This window comes from Rattus rattus, chromosome 4 (assembly GCF_011064425.1).
Source record: "Rattus rattus isolate New Zealand chromosome 4, Rrattus_CSIRO_v1, whole genome shotgun sequence".
NCBI lineage: Eukaryota > Metazoa > Chordata > Mammalia > Rodentia > Muridae > Rattus > Rattus rattus.
The window spans coordinates 90651209-90668473 of record NC_046157.1 but is presented as its reverse complement, the minus strand read 5'-3'; the positions used below and the strand labels follow the sequence as shown (position 1 = coordinate 90668473).

General features: G+C 43.1%; 1 protein-coding gene across 1 annotated transcript in view; it reads right to left on the bottom strand.

Annotated features, from left to right (window-relative positions):
* The window catches only part of Kat2b (lysine acetyltransferase 2B), a 105459-nt gene that overhangs the window by 30289 nt on the left and 57905 nt on the right, over nucleotides 1-17265 (bottom strand). Inside the window, exons 4-7 of the mRNA XM_032900827.1 lie at nucleotides 15976-16068; nucleotides 14041-14222; nucleotides 6977-7168; nucleotides 60-166 (exon numbers count right to left, since the gene is read on the bottom strand). Coding sequence (XP_032756718.1) covers nucleotides 60-166; nucleotides 6977-7168; nucleotides 14041-14222; nucleotides 15976-16068 — 574 coding nt within the window. The remainder of the gene's footprint in view (nucleotides 1-59; nucleotides 167-6976; nucleotides 7169-14040; nucleotides 14223-15975; nucleotides 16069-17265) is intronic.

Sequence of the window (17265 nt, the reverse complement as noted above, 5' to 3'; positions counted from 1 at the left end):
AACTAACACCCTGGCTTGAGCTTCCTGGTTGCTTTCGAATTTCTATCAAAGGAATGTACCTGTTTGGATTCCTAGTGGGCTGGTTCTGGAAGAAGCTGAGAGAAAATCCTGATCCCAGATAGGCGAGTTTTGACTATACACTTCTTCTTCCAACATGGACAGAAACCTAGGCACGGGAAAAAAATAACAAGAGTGAGCTTTTAAAAATTATAAATATTCCTCAAGGCTCAGAGACCATCTTGGAAGCGGGAACAAAAAGCCTGTAAGAGTCAGATGTCAGGAAGGACTGCAATACAGTGTCCTCTGGATGTGAAGAACCATTGCACTCAGTAACTCACAGCATCTGTGGATGCCTGTACAAGACCTGTGCAAGATCAAGCAGGTCAACAATCCAGGTTGGAGTGGGGGAGGCTCAAAACCCCCACCCCAACCTCTGGGCAGGGAAGAGCCATTTTTAAGAGTCTGGATCCTGGTAGGTCAACCATGCTCCGGTGGATAGCCCCACAATGAGAAGCATAGGGGCAGTACAATTTGGACTTGATGGTTCATGTAAAAATAAAAGAGGACACAAAGGGTAGATCTGGGGCTGGACCTGGGAGGAGTTAAAGATGAAAATGATAAAAAAGTATATATATAAAATTGTCAAAGACTTAACAATATTTTTAATTAAAAATAGGGGCAGGAAAAAGTGGCTGAGTGGTCAATAACATTGGCAGAATTTCCACAGGAACTAGATTCAATTCCACATGGTGGCTCACAAACCCAGACTTCTACGGACACCAAGGGTGCACAGATACACACTTAGACAAAACACCCACGCAGATAAAACAAAAACTTTTTAAATAAATAAAAAAATAAACCATTAATTTAATTAATTATCAGAGCATCAGTCACCTATAGCAACCATCAACAAGCAACAGGGTTCCTACTTCAACTACAAAATACATTAGAATTATGATGCAATTGATGGATTCAGATGGACATCCCTGTGTATTCAAATACAGATTGTGTTTCTACAAACATCTCCTTTTACCCCAGCATAGCTTGGTAGGACACTGGCTACAGAGTATTAATCAGATCATGTATCCTTGGTGAGGCGCACAGCAGATTCCAGCTGCCTATGTAGAGGTCACTGTTGTCATCACCACCAATGTCGTTACGTACTGATAAGGCACCTGCCCCATGCCTGCCCTGCTCCTGGAGCTTCTGAAACTTCACTCTGAATCACCTCACCACCTCTGTGATTACGAATCTCCTTATTACACAACTCTTATTACTTGACAGTGGTGTAGTAAGGGATTGATGCCCTTAGTTGAGCCTCATAAAGCCACTGTGGAACAGAATCCACTGCACCATGGAAACACATAAAGTGCAGAGAAATTGAATAAGCATTCCATGTTCCCATGACTACTGAACGGCAGGGTCTGAATTGAGACCAGTGGTGAGTTACTGGGCTCACTTCATAACACACTAAATCAACTGCGTCCCAACAGCAATAAACATCCCAATGTCACCACAGATCACCTTTTTCCCCACTTCAATTCAGAAAGAAGAAATACAAATATAGAAAAGGAGGGAAAGAGAGAAAAGAAGGTGGGTGAGAAATTAACCAATGAGGGTAGAAAAAGGGAAAAACAAAAACAAGGAAGGAATCTTGTAACAATTCATAGAGTAGGGGAAAGGCACAAGTTAAAACCAGTACAAGCAACAGACCTACTGGAATCCCAGTTAATTAGGAGGCTGAGGCAGAAAGATCACCATTTCAAGACCAGCCTGGAAAATTCACCAAGGTATTCTTTAAAAAAAAGAAAAAAGAAAAGAAAGAAAGAAAGAGAGAGAGAGAGAGAGAGAACCATACACAAGCCTTTAATCCCAGCACTTGGGAGGCAGATCTCTGTGAGTTTGAAACCAGCCTGGTCTAACGAGTGAGTTCCAGGACAGCCAGGGCTGTTGTATAGAGAGACCCTGTCTAGAAAACAACAACAAGATCAAAAAATGCCCTAAATTCAATCCTAATATCAGTACCACAAAAAATAATAATAATATCTGGGTACAAGCCTTTGATCACAAGCTCTCAGGAGGCAGAGGCAGCTGAATTTCTGTGAGTTTCAAGGCAGCCTAGTCTTCATTGCAAGCTTCAGACCAGCAAGATATCACGGCTGCATGTTGAGACTGTCTCAAGAAATAAATAATATGGGGGAGAGGGAAAGTGGGAAGAGTGGAGGAAGAATAAATGAAAGAAGAATAAATTTAAAAAAAAAAACAGATAAATAAAGGAATAATAAAGAAATAAATAATAAATCAGGGAAAGAAAGAGCAGCATAGAACAATAAGAAGAATGGTGTGAAATTCAGGAGAGAAGCAGAGAGCCCTCACGGTGTTTCAGAGAAATAAATCCTAGCTCTCAGTCTGATACAGATAGCCAGAGCCTCGAAGAGCACTTCAGACTTTCACATGTACGGTTCCACATCAAAACAGTAGGCATACACCCCCAGCAGCCTCGAATGTTGACATATTCTATGAAAGAGGATTCCAAAGGAGAGGTGGGTGGTAGTCTTAACCTACCATTAGTAACAGAGAAGAAAGCAAGCAGCCTTGATTTCTCAGCTCAATGCACAAGCACGCCAGAGCTGGGAACTGACGGAGCTCCACACTATAATTAGCAAATATCTACAAAGAGCAAAACAATTTTGCTATGGAAAAAAAAAAAAAGCTGTCACTATATGAAGTGATTAAAATGTATCCATTAGCTCTGTAGCTGCTGTGAGGCTCAGGGTCACTCTTTATCCCTTGACAGAAACCGATTGCTATAGTCTGAAGGCAAAATGCTCCTTAGTGGCAAATTAGAAACATTAGGTGTGAAATGGCCTTAATAGGAAGGAACGAGCTTTAAATGACTAAAAGGTGGCCTCTGGGATGCGGCATCATCAGAGTCACACCCCTTCTGTCTAGGCAGGCACGCAACCTGTACATCCATCTGGAACCTAGCCACTGCGTGGCCGGAGTCTCTCTCCCTGGTACCCATGCCTCCGCCTCATTCATGTGCAGGTTTCCTTAGAAACACTTTATACTGCGAATGCTGGATGTTCGACTCAAGCCTCTCAATAACATCCACAGGATTCTCTAAATCAGCCTCTGGATTTAGATTAAACAGTCAAGGAGAGTTCAGTAATCTCAATAAGAAAACAGTCACTATTGGCATGCGTGCATGCGTGTGTGTGTGTGTGTGTGTGTGTGTGTGTGTGTGTGTGTGTGTGTGTGTACGTGTGTTTGCCACTTTACTTTGAATTTACTTTATTTTTTGAATTGGCTTACAAAGTAACAGGTTTCTATATAGAGTTTTGATATATATTTTAATTTAGTTGATCCCTACCTTGCAACTCTGGACCTAACTTCTTTTTAAAAATGAAAACTATGGGGGTTGGGGATTTAGCTCAGTGGTAGAGCACTTGCCTAGCATGCACAAGGCCCTGGGTTCGGTCCCCAGCTCCGAAAAAAAGAAAAAAAAAAAATGAAAACTATGTTTAGAGTCAGACTTGGTGATCCACATTTGTAATCCCAGCACTAGAAAAGCTGAGGTAAAGAAAAACTGTGAACTCAAAAGTAGCCTAGACTACAGGGTGAAAACAAGAGCTCTTAACTTCTTTCATGAGATGCGAATTGGGTAATTTAATAATAGAAATTCAGTTTTTCTGTGGCTGCAGAGATGGCTCAATACTTACGGGCATATATTGCTCGTGTAGAGCGGCACCAAGTTCAATTCCCATCACCCACATCAATGCTCACAACTGCCTACAACTCCAGCTCCAGGCACCCAGCACCTCTGGCCTTCTGATACTCATACAGTACTTACTGATACTCATACAGTACTTACTGATACTCAAACAGTACTTACTGATACTCAAACAGTACTTACTGATACTCAAACAATACTTACTGATACTCAAACAGTACTTACTGATACTCATACAATACTTACTGATACTCAAACAGTACTTACTGATACTCATACATTACTTACTGATACTCATACAGTACTTACTGATACTCAAACAGTACTTACTGATACTCATACATTACTTACTGATACTCATACATTACTTACTGATACTCAAACAGTACTTACTGATACTCAAACAGTACTTACTGATACTCAAACAGTACTTACTGATACTCAAACAGTACTTACTGATACTCATACAGTACTTACTGATACTCATACAGTACTTACTGACACTCAAACAGTACTTACATGCCCCTCCCACTATGTTCCAAATCAACACTTTTCAGTGGGACAGGGAAGAAAAGCCGTGACACTCCCAGTTTTTAAACCTTTACTCTTCTCTACTATATACCAACCTAGGCATTATTTTAAGAAAAAAATTGGGACTGGGGAAAAAGCTCAGCGGTAGACGCTTACCTAGTTTTTAAACCTTTAAGGCCCTTCTCTACTATATCCAACCAAAAAAAAAAAAAAAAAAAAAAAAAAAAAGAAAAAAAAAATTCTCGGGGCTGGAGAGATGGCTCAGAGGTTAAGAGCACTGTCTCTGCTCTTCCAGAGGTCATGAGTTCAATTCCCAGCAACCACATGGTGGCTCACAACCATATGTAATGAAATCTGGTGCCCTCTTCTGGCCTGCATGTGGAACGCTCTATACATAATAAATAAATCTTTAAAAAAAAAAAAAAAAATTCTCGCCACCCCCCAATCCTAATCATCTCATTCATGTGCTGCTATCTTTGTTCAACAAGCCATGGGCTGTACCTTCGCTTGCCCTCAGCCCCTCCCCGGTGATGTGTTTATAAAAAGATGAAGGAAGGGAGGGGTTTGTTCTACAGAAGTGTAGTCAGGTATGGGGGGAAGGAGGTGCCTCAGTGGGACCATGCTAAGGCATTCCTACAATATAGTATAGAACAGAGTTCATTCAGGGCATGGGGAGGGGAGTCAAGAGGGTAGTAGAGGCAGAAAAAGGTAGACAAGGACAGAGTAGAGAAGTAGAAAGCATGTGGAGAGAGAGGGAGAAAGGAAATAGGGGACAGAGCAGGAGAAGAAGGCAAGAGCATGAGCCAGAGAGCAAGAGAGAGAGGAGGGGGTAAACAGCCCCTCTTAGTGGGTCAGGCACACCTGGCTGTTGCCAGGTAACTGTGGGGTGGAGCTTAGACAAAATGCTAACACCCAGCAGTCATCCTCTTAGCTTAAGCTCATACACAGTTGCAGCCTAGCAATGTACCTCAGTGGCAGGATGCGTGCCCAGCATGTGAGGATGTAGATTTGGCCCTACCGGAAGGGGAAAGTGAAAGCATCATGGTCCCAAAGTCCAGGATATAGCCCTCCAACTTCCTGTTGCGCTAACATAATTCTTGTATGCAGCAAAGCAAGACCCGAGAGTCACAGAATGCATGTATTCTACACTTAACAGTTCAGGGGTACAAAGCTGAACTGAAGGGAGCCACCACCCCAGTTCTGGCAGGCTGCTTCTGAACCAGTAAGAGACAGGAGTGAAGAGACAGGCACCTCGCCAGGGCGCAGGGAAGACTGGATACGGTTCTTCTGCACCCCACGAATGGACAGACACTGCACCTACATACTCTCCCTCATCATCTGTAACATCCTAGTACCTGAAATACACAGAGTAAAGTCATGGCTGGGCCTCCACAGGTCGGATTGGGCTTTCCCTTATTGATAAGCTACTGGTAGGATGAGACTCTTCGGGTGAAGAGACATTGTCTTCGGTTGTGTACTCACTGGTTAAGCCATAGAACGCAGTCGAGAGTTTCAATTCCATGGCCACACTGACATCCCTGGTAGGGTACAGAGGGACACAATTGAACAAGAATATGGAGAAGAGATTAGTGTGGAAGGGAGATGTCGCCTTAAAGCGCACAGAGGTGAGGGCCATCAGAATCCATTACATACACAGATTGCCAAAGAGCAGATCTGATTAACTTAAAAAGGACTGGCCAGAAGGAGAAGGGTACACCTCTAACCCCAGCACTCAGGAGGCAGAAGCAGGGAGATCCCTGTGAGCCTGAGGCCAGCCTGTTCTACATAGTGAGTTCAAAGACAACCAGGGTCTCAAAAAGCACAAATTAAGACAAACAAACCAAAAGACTGGTTTGCTATCGGAAGTGCATAGAAATCCTGGGAACTGAAGGTCCTTCCTCCTGTCAGGAGGCTTTCTTTGATGTCAGGGTGGCCTTCCTTACACTGTATCAAGTATGTGCCTGCATTTTCCTTCTTTTTTAAAAATTTATTTTATGTAGCTGTCTTCAGACACACCAGAAGAGGGCATCAGATCCCACTACAGTTGGTTGTGAGCCGCCATGTGGTTGCTGGGAATTGAACCAAGACCTCTGGAAGATCAGAGGTCTTAACTGCTTACTCTTACTCTTAACGGCAGAGCCATTCCTCCAGACTGGTTCCCGTGTTTTCAGTTGTTGATTCTGTACCAGCAGAGAGCTAAGTCAGGCAGGATTTTGGTACTGTCATTTTTATGGCACATCACTGGGTTTTCTATGTTTGTCCTACCTCACCAGCCCAAAAGATGAAGGTCAGGCAGCTCTCGTTGCCTGAAGGCAACCATGATGAATGGGTACTGTCTTGAGGCTGATTGGGTCTGATTGGAGTATGGCTTTTTGTACAATAAAGATCTGATGGCCTGGGGCTTCAGGTGGATGCGGAAGGGATGCAGGGCACTCAAAGAGAAGGCAGGGGCAGGGAACAGAAGGGATCGAAGGAACTGTAAGCAGGAAGTGAGAAACATGGGGAGAGACGGGATGGCAGAGGAATTAGACACTGTCCCAGCAAAAGGCCAAATTATTACAAGTCTCTGTGTCTTATTTAAACCACAAGTGGTCCATGAAAGCGTTTCAATACTCTGATGTTCATGATTTTGGTACTTAAGTAGGCTTTGGCACATTCTCTACAACCTCTGGCCCTGGGATAGAGCGAAGTCCCCAAAGCACACCCCCTTACTTTGGGAAATGCGTGAGGATTAGTGTGCGTTTCTCAAGAGGCAGTTTGTCTTTCTCCTGTCTGGCTTGTTCTAAGAGCTGTCGTCTCATGATGGTGAAGACGGAGCGAAGCAGTGTTCTCCCGAACACCTTCGTAGTTTCGTACCGAGGTAAGCTGTCACAGAACTGCGGCACGTTGCAGTAGCACAACCACCTGCAAGAAGGAGACAAGTTCCATCAGTAGGCCATCACGTCCCAGCCATCCGAAACATCCAGTTGCAATGAAGATCGGGCGAAGGGACGAGGGCTTCGATGACAGCCCGCAGTAGCAGCCAACAGGAGTATTAGCAAGAAGTGAGTGCAGGAAAGGAGTGGCTGGCCCACATGCTGGCCTCTTCCCGTTCTGTTGTGCAGAGAGCCTGGAATCCAATACTGCTTTGCCTCTTGACTACCTACACGGACATATTACACTGTTGAGTGCCCACCTTCTTACCTGTATCACAGAGACAAGTCATAGCTGCTTCACTGGACTCCATGGAATGAGATAGCATGTGTAAGGTACAGAGTACGAGTTTTGTTTATGTCAAAATCACAGGCCAGGAGTGATGGCCAAGAACCCCAGCACTGTGGATGCTAAAGCAATGAGTACTGAAGAGGGAATTCAACACTCCTGGTACGCCGGCACAGAAGTAGAATGGGTACCTACCTCATTGAACACCAAGGAAATAAGGCTACCTGGCTGGGTTGCTGAATCTTAGGAAGTCAAAATGTGATATAATCAGATGTGTTGTAAAGTGTAATCCTGTTACTGTTCGTGTGAAGTCAGATTCAAATAGATCACCTAATTAGAAAACCTATTCATCTGAAACATCCTATCTTTAAAGGGAGTTGGTAAGCATCTGGAAAATGAATATATCACATCTAACTGGCCTAAAGGACCTTGTCTAATCATAGAGTTGGGAAATGATTTCTTTCTTTAAATTATTTGATAGGTGTAGATATTTTAATAGTATGAAGTACTTAAAAAAATTAAAGTATGTATATAAAGTGGGGTTTGAGACGAAGCTCAGAGGCAGAAAGCTTGCTTAGCATGAGCAAGATCCTGGGCTTGATCCCCAGAACTGAAAAGAAATAAATAAATAAGCTATATAAGTGAGAAACAAAAAGGAAAGGCAACAGAGGCATTTCCTCATGTGGCATCACTCAAGGGGAAGTCACTTGCTGCTAAACATAACAACCAACGTTCATCCCTGGGGCCTAGGCAGTAAAAGGAAAGAACCAATTCCCTCAAGTTGTCCATTGGCCTACAAACACAAACACAAACACACACACACACACACACACACACACACACACACACACGTAATAAAAATAAATAAAATACTTATACAGCTAGTCATGATGGCATACCCCTGTGATTGCATTATTCAGGTGGCTGAGGAAGAAGGATCATTGAAGTTTGGAGCAAGCCTGGGCTAGCGACATATTAATACTGTGTTCCTCTCAAATATACACAAGCATCTTTATACATATGTGCGCAACAGACACACACACATACTTTTCTTTTTTTATGATAAATGAATAAGTGAATGAATGGATGAATGAATGAATGAACTGCCAAGACAACACCCTCTTACCGCTAAAGCTATAGGGAGAAGATAAAGAGCTTTACGTCTGTTCAAACCCAGTCAGGTGCAAAAAGTAATAAACTTTGACTATCTGTCGCCTAGGCACACTCTGCAGGCTCAAAGTCAAAACTGCTTTCAGCACTATGGGACAGAAGAGAAACCCAGTTTCCTTGATCTGACCACAGGTCTGCAGAGAGCTGACAACAGGGGCCATCTGATTCAGAAAACTTTCTTCAACGCTAATGCTAGTGAATGAAAAGATTCAGAAACCGGCCTTGGATTTCAGTCGACAGATGTGGATTCTGCAACTCCCAGAAATAGCAACAAGCAGAGATCATGGGATTCCCAGAGTGCAGCATTAAGCATGGGAAACCCCATGGGAATGTGTCATTGTGCAAACCACGCTCTTCCAGGCCAGTGCTGCTGTCCAAAAAAACTCAAAGCCTTCCTCCATCCTGTAAGGACACTAACAGGTAAGGTAAAGCAAGGACAGGAATAAGGGGTATGCCGCTGCACGCCGCTGTGGCCTCATTCTGTATCTAACCCCATACTGCCCTGTGTATGGTGGCAATGGAGCTGTAGTGCGTCTCTCTGCAGGAAGGCCTTCATGATCACAGACACCTATAATTCCCCTTACATGGTAGGCGAAGGCATGAGAATGTCAGGTTCAACACCAATTTGAGCTACACAGGGAAGGAGGTAAAGAAAGAAGGAAAGGCTTTTTGTTTGCTTCCCACCCCACCCCCATATTCTGACACAGTCTTACTGTGTAGTGAGTGTAGCCTGGCTTTGAACTCACAGCAATCCTGTTAGCCCAGACCCCTGAACACTGGGGATAGAAGCATGAGTCACTCCTTGAGAATAAGCGTGTCAGTGTTGGTGCGTCTGCCTCGATCCACAGTCTTTTCTTCTTTTTAAATTTTATTTTATGTGTGTTAGGACTGTTTAGTCTGTATTTATGTATAGGCACCACGGGTGCCTAGTGCCTGAGGAGGAGCACAGTGTTGGATCCCTTGAAACTGAAGTTACAGGTTCTTATGAGCCACCTAAAATGAGTGCTGGGGAACAAGCACCAGCCCCCTGCAAGAGTAGTGTGTGCTGTTAGCCACTGAGCCTTCTCCCCAGAGTTACATTCCTGAAACACTGTGCTACTTCTGCTTCCTGCTCTCAGCTCACTCCTCTCAATAGATAGACAGAAAGACAGATAGATAAGATAGACATATATGTATATGTAAATGTATATATACACATGCATACATATGCATACACATACACACACACACACACACACACACACACACACACACACACACACACACACACACACCTCCCTGGCTATCCTGGAATAGGATATATGTATATAGGCTATATATACACATATACACACACACATACATACAGCCACAAGACTGATGAAGCTAAGAAGGGCATGCTGACAGGAACCAGATATAGATGTCTCCTGAGAGACACAGCCAGAGCATGTCAGATACAGAGGCGAATGCTAGCAACAAACCATTGAACTGAGAACGGGACCCCTGTTAGAGGAATTAGAGAATGGATTGAAGGAGCTGAAGGGGCTTGTAACCCCATAAGAACAACAATGCCAACCAACCAAAGCTCCCAGGGAACTAAACCTCTACCCAAAGTCTACTACCCATGGACTGACCCCTGGCTCCAGCTGCATATCTAGCAGAAGATGGCCTTGTTGGGCACCAATGGAAGGAGAAGCCCTTGGTCCTGCCAAGGTTGGACCCCCAGTGTAGGGGAATATCAGGGGAGTGGGAAGGGGGAGTGGATGGGGAGGGGAACACCCTTATAGAAGAAGGGGAGAGGAATGGGATAGGGAACTTATGTCCAGGAAACCGGGAAAGGGAATAACATTTGAAATGCAAATTTAAAAAAATCCAATTAGGGGTTGGGGATTTAGCTCAGCAGTAGAGTGCTTGCCTAGCAAGCGCAAGGCCCTGGGTTCGGTCCCCAGCTCCGAAAAAAAAGAAAAGAAAAAAAAATCCAATTAAAAAAAAGAGGTGTAGCCTTGTTAGAGTAGGTGTGTCATTGTGGGATTGGACTTAAGACCCTCCTCCTAGTTGCCTAGAAGTCAGTCTTCCACTAGCAGCCTTCAGATGAAGATGTTGAACTCTAAGCTCTGTGTGGAGCATGCCTGCCTAGAAGCTGCCATGCTCCCACCTTGACAATGGACTGAACCTCTGAACCTAGCACCGATTAAATGTTGCTCTTAAAAAAAAAGTCATGTTCAAGTAATATTTTGTAATAATTTTGAGTTTTATTTATTTATTGAAATAGTAACCCTGTTAACAAAAAAACGAAGCATTATTTAGTATCTGTAATTCAAAAATTCATCTTTTGAAGCCAATCTGGTTGTGTCTTAGCCGTGTTCACGTAGTAAAACGGGAAGAGTATCTGAAGATGACAGGAGACAGCACAGTAACTTCTTATGAAATCATAGTTGGTACAGTGCTTGCCTGGCATGTAGGCCTAGGACACTCCTCCACATTCTGGAAAGCACACTCGATGGTGCACTTCATAATCCCAAGGCACTTTTAATCACAGTCACTGGGAAGTTTCCACTCTGATATAGATAAATGGCAATACTTTTGATAATGAGTAAAAATTGTTTAAATTTTCCTCCTGCTTCAGTCTCCCAAGCGCTGGAGTTAAAAGCATATGCAATAAACAGCTTGCTAATTTCTGGTTTTCAGTGTAGATAACTAATTACACACGTGGCTGCCGTCTGGGCTGCACATCTGTATCTGAGCGGTGCTCGCTTATGGGTAAAGCGCAGTATAGGTTTGTTGGTTTGCTGGCCTGTTTTGAGATAGGGTCTCTTTGAGTAGCCCTGGACGGCCTGGAACTAGCTATGTAGAACAGGTTGGCCTCAAACTTCAAGATTCACCTACCTCTACCAGCATTGGGATTAAAAGAGTGGGCCACCACAACTGGCTACATAGTAATTTAAAACCTAAAACACCTTTTCTTTTCCTCATAATAGTAGCAAGCTCTTCTGCTGAACCTGCTTTGTTTATTTTGTATTTTGAGGTGGCGCCTCCTGTAGCTCAGTCCGGTCTTGAACTCCTGACGCTCCCGGGATCACATCCCTGGGACTAAGATTATAGATATGTGCCACCTCGGGTTGCTTTTTACTGTTTTCATTAATGAATAAAGCTTCAGACCTTCATTCATCCCTGAGTCCAGTATTCCCCACAGAGAATTCCCTTTGCCTCATTTTCATGGTAATGGTGGTCCGTGCATATGTTCTGTTTTTGTTTTCAAATAGCTCCCAACTTTGCTGTGTACTTCTCCCTGCTTCCCTTCATCGAAGGGCATGAGGAGGAAGCAGAGCCGAGTGCACCTACCTTCACTTCCCCCTATTATTAATAGAGGCTCCTGGTCCAGAAATGAACAGGTCCCAGTGCATACAGGCACCTATGCACCGTCTCTCTGGGCGGGTTTCTCTTCACATGGTTGGCTCCACCTTTGGTGGTCTGTCTGTTGAGTACACTGAGCACCAAACGTTCTTCCCCGTCTCTATCATATACTATCCCGACTTCAAAGTGCCCCTCAAATACCAACACTCTAGTCCAACTGTCCATTAGTCTTGTCTATAATACAGCTACACATATTCCAGACAGCACCGGTGGGGGAGGGGGTAAAAACAAAACCCAAAATCTTCCCTGAAACTGGTTTATGCCAGACAGCAGTGCAAATGTCCCACAGAATACAATGCCAGAGACGAAGAAACTGAGAGTCAGGGAAGAGAACACTGGTCTACAGCTCACGGAGACAGGGAAAAGTGGGACCAGAGACAAGCCCTGAGCCCACTGAAAGCCCAATTCCTGCTTTTGCTACTCTAAGTTCCTATTAGTGCCACCCATTTCTTGACAGTTCCCAATTGTCGCCCTATACTAATTAATTTGGTTTGCTTTTGTTCGGTTGGTTAATTTTGTTTGTTGATTGGTTGGCTTGGTTTTTTAAAGACAGAATTTCTCTGTATAGTTTATAGTTCTGGCTGTCCTGAAACTCATTCAGGCTGTCCCCCAAAGTCAGAGATCTGCCTGCCTCTGCCTCCCCCAAGGGCTGTGATTAAAGGCATACATCACTACACCGAGCTTCATTTTGTTTTCTAAAATATGGCAATGTCTCATGTTTCTCTTACGTTAATTCTCTTTCTTCTCCTTCCATTCTATCCCAAACTCCCTCTTAAAGACTGTGGCCTGAAACTCGCACTCCTCCTGTCTCTGCTTCCAGAGTCTTGGGATCACAGGTGTACACACACACACACACACACACACACACACACGCACACACACATACACACACGCACGCACGCACGCACGCACGCACACACACACACACCTTCTTTTATTTTATTTTATTTTTAAAGATGTATGTATTTCATGTATGTGAGTACACTGTTGCTGTCTTCAGACTCACCAGTAGAGGGCATTGGATCTCATTACAGATGGTTGTGAGCCACCATGTGGTTGCTGGGAATTGAACTCAGAACCTCTAAAAGAGCAGTCAGTGCTCTTAACCGCTGAATTATCTCTCCAGCCCAACACCTCTTCTTTTAATTATTCACTTTTCTTTTTTGTCCATTTTTTTCTTGATGAAACAATCATTTTCTCCAGTAAGAGCTACAAACACAGGATTGGTGGTCCATACATGTAATCTCAGAATTCATCTGGGCTATACAGTGAATTCAAGGCTACCTGGGCTACACACACCCTGGCTCAAAGAAGTCCACACCTAGTATCGATATCATGAAAAGAGATAAAATGGATAGTTCTTCTACTTAAATGAAGATTAATGTAACCTTTTATATTTTGTATACTGAACATACCAAATTGTTTTCTAATTTATCCTTCATGTCAGTTTATTATGTGACATTGTAACCATTAAAATTAAAACCAAAAAGTTAAATGAAAAAATATAAGCTATGTTCTTTTTTTTTTTTTTCCTTTGAGACAGGGCCTTATTATTATATAGCTTTGGTTGAGCTGTATAATATGGAACTTGCTAATGTAATGTGGTCCTGTCAGAGATCTGCTTGCTTCTGCCTCTCAACTGTTGGGATTAAAGGTATGTGCCCCTGGCTCATGTAGATATTTTAAATTACATAGTAGCCACATTGAAAAAACAGAAACTACAAGTTAAATTAACGTCATTTAGTTTTATATATCTGAAATACTATCAGAGCTATAAGAAGGTTCAGTGGGTAGTGGTACTTGCCACCAAACCTGAAGCATGGGCTACATCCCTCCGTATCACACGGTAGAAGGAGAGAGCCAATTCCTACAACCTCCATATGCACGGCACGTGGTCTGCGTGAACGGACTCACCATTATAACTGAGCAATGCCCGCTTGCAGAGGCAAAGAGCAAGTTCACGCCTGGAAGGCTCTCTCTGGAGCCAGACTGCAGTACTGGAACTCAGTTACCTTGTATAGTTTTCCTTGTATCCAGAGATGTCATCATTGGGAGACCGTAGTCTCCGCTGAGATGGAGCCTCCAGATGCCAGTAGTTGATGCGGTTCAGAAACATCTTGGCCAGCTCGATTGTTGTCTGCCTCTCCTTTGATGGCAAGTGACTAAACTTGTACTGGACAAAGTTGTTCACACCCTGAAAAGATGGAAAAGCAGCATGTTCGTGAACCTGCGTCACCACACGAACTCTGAACACAACCAGTTACCTCAGTGGTAATTAGCAAAAAAGAAAAAGAAGGGCTGGAGAGATGGCTCGGCGGTTAAGAGCGCTGACTGCTCTTCCAGAGGTCCTGAGTTCAATTCCCAGCAACCACATGGTGGCTCACAACCATCTATAATAAGATCTGATGCCCTCCTCTGGTGTGTCTGAAGACAGCTACGGTGTACTTATATACAATAAATAAATAAATCTTTAAAAAAAAAAAAGAAAAAGAAAACGTCTTCCCTTTGCTTCAACAGGATCAATACTGCCTGTGGGAAATCTCCCCTCTGGTCACAGTACAAGAAGTGACGAAAAGAAAAACTCAGAATTATCATTCTGTTCCCACATCAAACTGGAGCATCAAAGAGAAAATTCACATACAAACATGGGAGGGGTCAAAAACCCCTTAAACAAGTTAATGTGCAGAATGAGGCTCTTGGATAAATGTTTCTGGCTGTGAAATTTTTAAAGGTTTGCTATCTTATCTTTCGCTAAACACCACCTTATCTTGAACTCAACACTAAAATGTACACTTTTAATAATGCTCTTGTAGTTTTAGCAAGAATATCAGAGAAAGAAAAAGCATTTAGAAATGTCTACTTTTCCGAGAGAGTTATAGATTGATCTAAATTTTCTACAAAACATTCCCATCTCATCACATAAAAGAACAAGAAGTCTAGTTTAGAATCAACAGAAAACATATTCTTAGCCAAGCGGTGGTGACGCATGCCTTTAATCTCAGCACTTGGGAGGCAGAGGCAGGTGGATCTCTGAGTTCGAGGCAAGCCTGATTTGCAAAGTAAGTTCCAGTACAGCCAGGGCTACACAGAGAAACCCTGTCTCAAAAAACCAAAGATGAAGAGGAGGAGGAGAAGGAAGAAAAAAGAAAAGAATTTATTCTTACAGAAAAATCATGTTTTATAACGACGTTCTCTATGACTGAGGTTCTGACCTGTTTAAGTATAGATAAACAAAACTGAATACAGCAAGCCTGAATGCATTCACTTCCTTCTGCTCTTGACTGAATGTGATATGATAAGCTTCCTAGAGTTCCTACCACTGTAACTTCCCTGCTAAGAAGGACTGTAATCTGGATTATAAACTAAATAAACACCTTTCTCAGAAACTTTTTTTTAAAATCAGGTATTTTATCACAGCTACAGAAACAAAGCTAGAATTAAGAATTAACTTGCACCCCCACTCAGTCCCAAGTTACAATGTTTTCCACGTCTTTAATGGATTCCCTCTCCTCAATAGGCTTTTTCAGACAGTGCCAAATAAAAGAACAAAGCCTTTATTTTCAGATATCAAAAGCATGAAAAGACATGTTTTATGAGTTCTTACTAACTACACATTCTACTCATTTCTCCCAACATACAGATTGGAGTCTAAGTGCACAACACTCCTAGAAGACAATGCCAGATTATTCATGAACCTGGGCATGCAAATGGGACACAGAGTGTCCTAGGTGATCTCTATAGTCTTTGTATGAACATCTTGGAGCTGGGTGGGGATGGATGCAAGAACTATACAGAAATATGGAAAGAAGCATAAAAGTTCCTCAAGCTAGATTGTAGCTTAATGGTGTATGTTGACTACTGGTTCCAGGTTGGAGCCCAGCAAACAAAAGCTGGCAGGGCCCTCAGCCTTAATTTCATGGAAAAGGAGTTCCTCAAAATATGCTTACCTGTTCAATACTGGGCTTTTCAAATGGTGGCTTCTTCTCCAAGGAGCCTTCAACCATAGGCTTTCCTCTTTGTAAAATTGACTTTCTCAAGAGCTGCAAAAAAATCATTTTTTAAAACAAACTTTAGTTTGAAAGGCTTTTTTTATAGTGTGTTTGTAGTTATGTGGTTCAGGTTTTGGATTTTTTGAGACAGGGTCTCCTTATGTAGTCCAGGCTGACCTCAAACTCATGGCCCCAAGTTCTTAGCCTCGGGTTCCCAAGTACTGGGACTACAAGTATGTACCATTGTATCCAGCACTTAAAATGTACATGTGTGCCCACGTGCACACACACACACACACACACACACACACACACACACACACATACATACAAATATATCCCATAGTACATCTATTTCTTCCCTCCCAGGCCCCACCCTACATATGCCTAAGCTTGAAGAGAAGCCATCAACTATATTCTACTTAGTCACATATATGTGTATATATATATAAAAGAATTAATACTTAAGTCAAACACTCAAACTCCTAGATACCACAAACTTGCCTTCACGCCTTTGAACAGAGCTAGACAACATCTCAATTCTGAGCAGCCTGGACTACCCTGCCCTGTCCCCCCATATTCTACTCCTCCCCCAATTTCCCCTTCTCTCCCATTTTTGCTTGCTAGAGATCCAGAGGTCCAGTGAGACTCACTGATGCTACCACAGGTAGGTAAAGCTCTCCGAGTGTTAACTACTAGAAAAGGCAGAGTCCACTCTGCATACATAAGGCCAAAGACAAGAGCACTGGCTCAGGAGCTTGGAAGGAACATTCTCTACCTCTGTCCTTTCCCATTTCTACTCCATCTGCAGATGCTGGGTGCATGTTCTCAGTGCCCACAAACCAAATACACTGCTTCTAATTCCAGCCCGAGGATCGAAGGCTCCAAAGAAAGAAAAGGGTCCAGAAAAGGGAATATTTCACCACTAAGCACAATACCTTCTAGGGGGTCCCATAAAAGTTATGGGAATGGACAAGTTACTGATCCTTTCAATGTGCTATGTAAAGATAAGCGCCGTGTGTGCTTGCGATGCTAAAGACTGATCATGAGTCGGCTTGCAGCTCTGCCTAGAATCCCAGACCTCTGAGGTGGAGGCAGAAGGATCAGACTCCATCTTAAAACAAAACTACACAGGATTTATCATGGATTTTTAAAAACAAGCAATCCCAGTTCCTGTGTTTATTTTTAGAGTTATATAAGATCTTCTTTCCTAGCTCAGCCCCTTGGGAACTCGATTCACTGAATGTT